Source organism: Lemur catta, chromosome 5 (genome assembly GCF_020740605.2).
Source record: "Lemur catta isolate mLemCat1 chromosome 5, mLemCat1.pri, whole genome shotgun sequence".
In the NCBI taxonomy this organism is placed as follows: Eukaryota; Metazoa; Chordata; class Mammalia; order Primates; family Lemuridae; genus Lemur; species Lemur catta.
The window spans coordinates 27,215,306-27,222,738 of record NC_059132.1 but is presented as its reverse complement, the minus strand read 5'-3'; the positions used below and the strand labels follow the sequence as shown (position 1 = coordinate 27,222,738).

Here is a 7,433-nt window from a genome sequence, read left to right as displayed (position 1 = left end):
GGGCGGATGAGGACCCCTCCCCCCTTCAGTATCTTGGAAGTCAGGGGTGACATTAATGGCTCCTTCCCCTGGATCTGGCACCCAACCTAAAGAGCGCGGGCAGGCCCGGCCGCCCGCGTGGCCCGTCCCCATGTGCTCCACCTGAGGCAGCTCTCACGCGCTGGCCCTTTAAGACACCTCCCCCTCTTCACCCCCCCCCCCCGGCTCTCCTGCCCCCCTCATCACCCCCCCATCCCGAATTGCATCAGGCACGTGCTCGCCCCCGTCCGGTCTGAGCACCCCCACCCCGAGTCCCGGAGGTGCTCAGAGGACTCGGAGGCGAGGGGCGGGGCGAGGGGCGGGGCCGCAGGGCCGTGCGCGCGCGCTCCCGCCGCCTCCTGCCTGCCCGTCGCCAAGGGCCGGCCCGGCGGGCGCGCTCCCGCTGCGCAGTCCCCTCCCGTCGCCCGCCGCGTCGCGAGGCGCGCGCCCGCCCGCCGCCTGCCGCGGATCGCGTGGTCGGCTCGGCTCGCCGCGCCTATCCCCGTCCGTCCATATTGCTGCAGCCCCCGAGCCGGGAAGCCCGGGCCGCCCCGGGGGCGGGGGGGAGGGAGGGACCGGACAAGAAGCCTGCCGCGCTCGGGGTGGGGGCGCCTCGTGAGGAACGGGCGGGGGGGGACGCACGCCGAGGAGGCCTGGACCGCAGAGTGGGGGGCCTTCCTCCCCCCCCCCGCCCCGCCAGCGGGCCTCGGATCCACGGCGGCTGCCTCCGACCGGGAGGGGGGCCGCGCCTAGCGGGAACCCCGCTCCTTCTCCGCAGGGACTGGGGCCCGGCGCCCCCGAGGAAGGCGTCGCGGGCGCTCTGTGAGCCAAGTTCGAGGCGGGGGAGGCAGCCTCGGGCGCGCCCGGCTTCTCGGGGGGGGGGGGCGGCGGGCGCGCAGATGGCCACTCAGGTGGAGCCGCTGCTGCCTGGGGGCGCCTCGCTCTTGCAGGCCGAAGAGCACGGGGGGCTGGTGAGGAAGAAGCCGCCGCCGGCACCCGAGGCCAAGGGCGAGCCCGGGGCGCACGACGTTGGCGGGGGGGAGCCGGACGGCGGCTCCCGGAGACTCCGGCCGCCCTGCGCCAAGCCCCACAAGGAGGGCACCGGGCAGCAGGAGCGCGAAAGCCCGCGGCTGCCGCAGCCGCCGGGCGCCGAGGGCCCGACCGTCAGCGACGGGGAGGAAGGCGGCGGCGAGCCGTGCGCCGGCGGAGGAGCTACCGGGGCGGCGGGCGCCGGGCGCCGAGACTTCGTAGAAGCCCCCCCGCCCAAGGTGAACCCGTGGACTAAGAACGCGCTGCCGCCGGTCCTGACTACCGTGAACGGACAGTCTCCTCCAGGTGTGTTTTTCTCCTTGCTCTCCTGGGTCCGGGGGCCTCTTCCGGGGACATGGGAGTCCCCTCCCCCAGCGGCCTCCGGGGCCCGGGGGTCCGTGGTGATTCGGGAATTTTTCTTATTGCCTCCCGGTTAATTCGGGTGGCCGTGCCCTGCCCCCACCACACTAGGGAACCTGCTCCTGCCTGAGGCCCCGGCCTCCGGGAGGCCACGGCCACCGCCTGGGCCGCAGCGGTTAGTGGGCAACGGCGTGGTCCGGGCCTACCTCGCCGGGAGTGGGTGGGCGCTGGTTTGGGTGAAAAGGACCTTCTGTCCCCCACTGCATGTTGGCGTAAGAGACGGTTTCTGGTTTGAACCTTACTCAGGAAGCCCCCTCTTCCCATCCCGCCTGCGCTCCCCGTTTTGGAAGCGTCGCGAGCGTCCCCATGTTGTAAATGTTTAATGAGCATATGTCATGGGCAACAAGCACAGCGTCCGGCGAGGAGTTCATGCCGACCTCACGGATTCGGGGTTTGAAAGTTAACAAGTTTTGTTTCCGACTAGATGATAATAGGCGGTAGAATCGCCATTTGGAGACGGGTTGAGGGGTCAGTTACGGGGGACAACGAGGAGAAGAGGAAACCCAACGTGTCATTGAATTCGGTGGTTTTCCTCCACGATCCCGAGCACCTTCCGCGTTAAGAAGGAGCCCGATGGCGAAGGGGCTGAGGAACCAGTTAGGGGCTTGGCGGAAAATGTGAGGCGGGTGAGGGGCATGCGGCAACACGAGGGGCGTGTGGCGGCGGGGGAGGGAGTGGCCGGGCTGGGCAGGCGGGTGACAGTTGGGCGCCATGCGCCGCGCCGGCGGTCAGCGGGCTGCTTGCGGCCGCTTGGCCTCAGCGTTCGGTGCGGGTCGTCGCGCTCGGGGTGGAAAGCGGGTGCGGGCCCGCGGCGTGGCCGAAGTGTGCGTGAGTGTGAGTGCGCGTCCCCCTTCCCGGCATTCCTCCGCAGCCGGGACAACGTGGTGCCTCCCCGCGCACGGAGCGGCATGTGACCGCCGGCCGGGGCTCCCAGAGTCTCCCTCTCCCCTCTCCGTTTTTTGGTCCTTTTGGACCGGGCCCCTTGTGGGGGAGGTGAGGGTGCAGGAAATCCCAGCAGAGCCGAGTCAGCGTGGGGAGAGAGGCGGTGCAGAATATGGAGTCTACTCTTGGCCTCCTTTTGCCGAGAATAGATTGTGGGCTTGGGTGGGGGGCGTGCCCTCTCTCCTCTTTTTGCCTGTGCATAGCACAGTGGGTCTGGATTCTTTGGTTTTGGGTCCTTTGGAAGCGGGTCAATATCGAAACTGGCTTATAGTTAGAACGGTGGCCTCTGGCCGTAGCCCCAGTGCTTTTTCCAAACTCCTCCCCTTTTGCAGTCGCTGGTTGAGGCTGACTGGTTTAAACTATCAAAATGGGGAAAGTTGAAGGGGGAGCTTAATGCCTTCACACTCAGTGAAGTAGAATCACTCAGTCCTGGGGAACCAGAATAGCTAATCCTGAAAACAGCATGAAGCAATTTTTATTTCTTTTCAGGGTGCTTCATTTGGAGGAGGGGACAGTTGGGGTTTACTAACAGACACTTAGACCATGTTCTCTTCCTCCTGCCCTCCTCCTCTTCCCTCCTTCCCCTTCCAGAACCCTCTTATGCAAAGGGCAGTGCTGAAACTTCCATTTTCTTTTAAATCCCTCCTATCCACCCACAGAGTGAGGGAAAACAACTTTAAGACACTCTTTGGTCCTTCCCCCTTCTTTAAACTCAAAAGGGTATAATCATCCCCAGGAGAGAGCACTCCTCAGAAGTTTAAATGGGGCTACTCACCCTGGCTGCTGCTGGTTAGCTAATAGTGATCCTGCCTTGTGGGTTTTAAATCAACCATGACATCAGGTGGTATTGGGTGCCTGAGCTGGCATTTTGTGTTAAGTCCAGGGGCCCTTGATAGTGTGCGTCACTGGGGTTATTGATCGTGGGAAGAAGACAGCTTGGCTGGCACCTTGCCTTTCCCTCTGAGTGGAGAAGCTGACTTGATTTAAGTGCCCAAAGCAAAATTCTGAGCGGGGTAGGTTTGCACTCTCCTTGTTTTTCTGGAATCTTAAGGCAAGAGAGTGTCTACCCGTTGGCTTAGAAACTTTGGAATAGTCTTTGACAGACTGAGTTAATCCAGTAGCTTCTCTGTTTAAGCCTGTTAGGGCTTGGGTGCTTTTTGAGAGAGAATTCTGTGTGATTGGGTTGTCTGGTAAGGTTAGGTGGTGGCCCTTTTTGGATCTCTAAGGCCCTTTTCCAGCCCTGGTTTTATTTGCAGCTTGGACAAATTTAAATGTGACACCAGTGGAGTGGCTGTGTGGTCTTGGGAATTTTTGTGTTCTGTGATGCATATGTTTTTGGGAGTCTACAGAAATGAGTGCCTCATAAGTAAGCTAAAAGCTTTCCAAAGCTTGCTGCAAATGCCTATTTTTAGCCCTCCTTTTGGCTCAGATGCTGGTGTTTTAGTTCTTTAAGGGACACATGCAGTAACTAGTAATAAAATATGTTTTTGTGATATCTCTCCTTTCTTGTGGGGTTCTCTATTCTGGTTTAAGCTTCCAAGTCTTACATTTGTAGTTTTAAGTCTTGGGATTTGGTTTTTGGATCCCACTTATCCTCTAGGTTATTATAAAATGTTTAAAATTTTTTTCCTTATCCCAGCCACACCCCTTCTAAGGATAAAGTCCAGGATGTCTAAGTTAAAAGACGAGGTGATACATAGCAAAAGTTCTGGGGTCAAACTGTATGGATTCAAATGCCAGCTCTACCACTTGTCAGCTGTGGCTCCTTGGACAAGTTATTTAACCATCTGTGCCTCACCTTCTTCATTTGTGTAATAGATACTGATTTATGATTCACCTGCCTTATCGGGCTATTGTGAGAATTCACTGTGAGGATACTTGTAAAGAGTTTAGCCCAGTGCCTGGCATGTGGTAGCTCTTAGGATGTCTGAGAGACTGGGACTTTGTGGAACTTTCTCTGGGTCTCTGTTTTTCTCCACCTGTAATGTGACAGGTTTGGAGACCTTTTATTTCATTCATTCATTCATTCATTTTTTTCTGTCTCTGCTGCTTGAATTAGAAGAGACTTTCCTTCTCTTGTGTTGTGAAATATATGGGATCTGTCTCCTTAAAAATTGACTTTTGCTTATGTACAGACATAAAAGGTATGGTATGGATAATTTTAAAGGTTGGTGACTCTAAGAATTGGCTATTTTTGCTTTGAAAGTGGTGTGATGAATTTTTCTAAATATGTTTTAATTTTTAAATTTGCCTTTTGTAAAGACTCTATTTGGGAGAGTATACATGTGCTCTCAGGGTTGTGTGGAAAAGCCAGCCTAACTGAACCAAAAGATTGCTGTGGCTTGAGAATACAGACAGTCCCCAACTTATGATGTTTCAACTTACAATCTTTTGACTTTATGATGATGCGATAGCGATACTCATTTATTAGAAACTATTTCAAGTTCCTATGCAGCCATTCTGTTTTTCACTTTCAGTGCAGTATTCAATAAATTACACAAGATATTCAACACTTTATTATAAAGTAAGCTTTGTGTTAGATGATTTTGGCGAACTGTAGGCTAATATAAGTGTTGTGAATATGTTTAAAGTAGGGTATGCTGGCTGGGCACGGTGGCTCACACCTGTAATCCTAGCACTCTAGGGGGCCGAGGCAGGAGAATCGCTTGAGCTCAGGAGTTCAAGACCAGCCTGAGCAAGAGGGAGACCCTGTCTCTACTAAAAATGGAAAAAATTAGCCAGACGTGGTGGTGTGCGCCCGTAGTCTTCAGCAACTTGGGAGGCTGAGGCTGGAGGATTGCTTGAGCCCAGGAGTTTGAGGTTGCTGTGAGCTAGCCTGATGCCACAGCACTCTAGCCCGGGCAACAGAGTGAGACTCTGTCTCGGAAAAAAAAAAAAAAGGTAGGGTAAGCTAAGCTGTTATACTCGGTACATCAGGTGTCTTAAATGCATTTTCGACGTAGGTAGATTTATGGGGTGTAAACCCATAGCAATCTGTATATCATCTGTATATCATCCCTACAATCCTCTGTCCACCTCAGTGGGTTTTTTTGTATATATACCTCTAACTTTGTGTAATAAGAAGACTAACTAGTGCTAAAGTTGGGGACAGGGTCTGACTTAAGCGTTTATATTCTGAGCATCATTTTTTTCTCTGTCTCTGAAAAGCAAGAAACTGATGACATAAGATAAAAGAGAGTTATAACATAGCAATAACCTGTGGTACCCCAGGGATCCTCTGCCACACTGAGCTGGCCCCAGATAAACCTTCACTCTCCTGTTTTTTTCTTCCTGAGTTTGGGGCCTTCCCGGTTGTACTAGCCGAGTGCCTATGTGGATCTTGGGCATCACCATGACTCACAGTGTCAGAGCAACTTTAGACCCTGGCCCCTTCCTTTCCTCCCACAGAAAGTGGACAGGAGATGGAAGAACTCTGGCCCCAGAATCATATAGTCTGCACTTTGGAGCCCTAGCTCTCTTTTTAACTTGCTTTGCAATCCTCGGTGAATTACTCAGCTTCTCTGAACCACCATTATGTCATCCTGAGTGAGAATCTGATAGTAGCTATTTCAAAGGGTTGTGAGAAATTATTAAGAAGGTAATGTTTATATAAAGCTTTCAGCATAGTGCCAGGCACAGAGTAAGCACATAATGAGTGCTGCCTATTTAATAATTATTATTTTTAAATTTTTATTATAAATGATCACCTTTATGAGGAGTGTTAATTCCATTTCTGATCCTGCTCATGACCAGCAGTGTGGTCACCAGCACATGCCATACTTTCTCTGTGCCTCTGTTTCTTCATCTGTAGAATTGAGGGAATTACATTAGCTTTAAATGTCTTCAAAGTTTTTTTTAGCATTGAAAACTTCTTTTTCACCAATAAACCCCTTCCCCACAAAAGAAAGAAACTAAAGTAGAGCTTTATATGTGTGTATTTTTATATTTGGCGTTGTGATTAAGAACTCTAGTTTTGACTCAAAGCTCTGTGAGGGCAGGAGAGACTCTTCTGGCTTCAGGAACCTAAGTCATTGGCTTGGGGGTGCATAATGGAACAACCAGACATCATGTGCCTTACAGTGTAATAACAGCAAGTACACAGCACTGTCTATGAAAATATCCCCCACCAAATAAAAAATTGAACCCAAATCTAATAGAAGCAGAGACCTATCTATCATCTGATAGGGAAAATGGGGTTAGAGGAACAAACTAATTGACCGTGAGGTAGCACTTTCCAGTTTCTAAATGTGAGTAATTCTGTAAAACCAATTCTTCTCCCCTCCCCTCCGCTCCCCTCCTCCCTTCTCCACTCTCCTCCTCCCTTCTCCACTCTATAGGGCCTTGCTTCTATAGGGTCTTGCTCCATTGCCCTGGCCAGAGTGCAATGGTGTCATCATAGCTTACTGCAACCTCAAACTCCTGGGCTCTAGGGATCCTCCTGCCTTAGTCTCCTAAGTAGCTGGGACTACAGGCACTTGCCATTATGCCTGGTTATTTTTTCTATTTTTTTGTAGAGACAGGGTCCCATCTTGCTGAGGCTGTTCTTGAACTCCTGGCCTCAAGCAATCCTCCTGCCTCAGCCTCCCAAAGTGCTGGGATTACAGGTGTGAGCCACTGTGCCTGGCCCAAATTATTTTTTCAATAAATAAATAGCATTTTTAAGGGGGAGGAACTGTTACAGATGAAGAGTTGAGACATCAATCAAATGCATTGTGGATCTTGATTTGAACAAACTGCCTATAGGAGACCTTTTGTCAACAACTGAGGAAATTTAACAGTTTTAGATTTTTCTAAAGAATTACTTTGTCAGAGACAATAATGGCATTATGATTGTTTTTAACTCTGTAACTGGTTATACGGTGCACCTCCAGCTAAGAATTAGGTTAGCCTCAATAAATACAGCTTAAGGCTCTTTTTTTCTATAGTTCAAATCATTTTCTCCTCTTCTAAAGAAGGCATACAATTAGGACACCTTCTTAAGGGGAGAGGCGAGGCAGCCTTTTCCAGGAGCCTTCAGCTGGTCC

General features: G+C 52.1%; 1 protein-coding gene across 4 annotated transcripts in view; it reads left to right on the top strand.

Moving 5' to 3' along the window:
* Positions 1–440: 440 nt before the first annotated feature.
* Positions 441–7,433, top strand: part of LARP1 (La ribonucleoprotein 1, translational regulator) — a 56,470-nt gene continuing 49,477 nt past the window's right edge. For all 4 annotated transcript variants that reach the window (XM_045551303.1, XM_045551305.1, XM_045551304.1 and 1 more), the window contains exon 1: positions 441–1,353. In XM_045551303.1, coding sequence (XP_045407259.1) covers positions 918–1,353 — 436 coding nt within the window. In that variant the 5' untranslated portion in view covers positions 441–917. The remainder of the gene's footprint in view (positions 1,354–7,433) is intronic.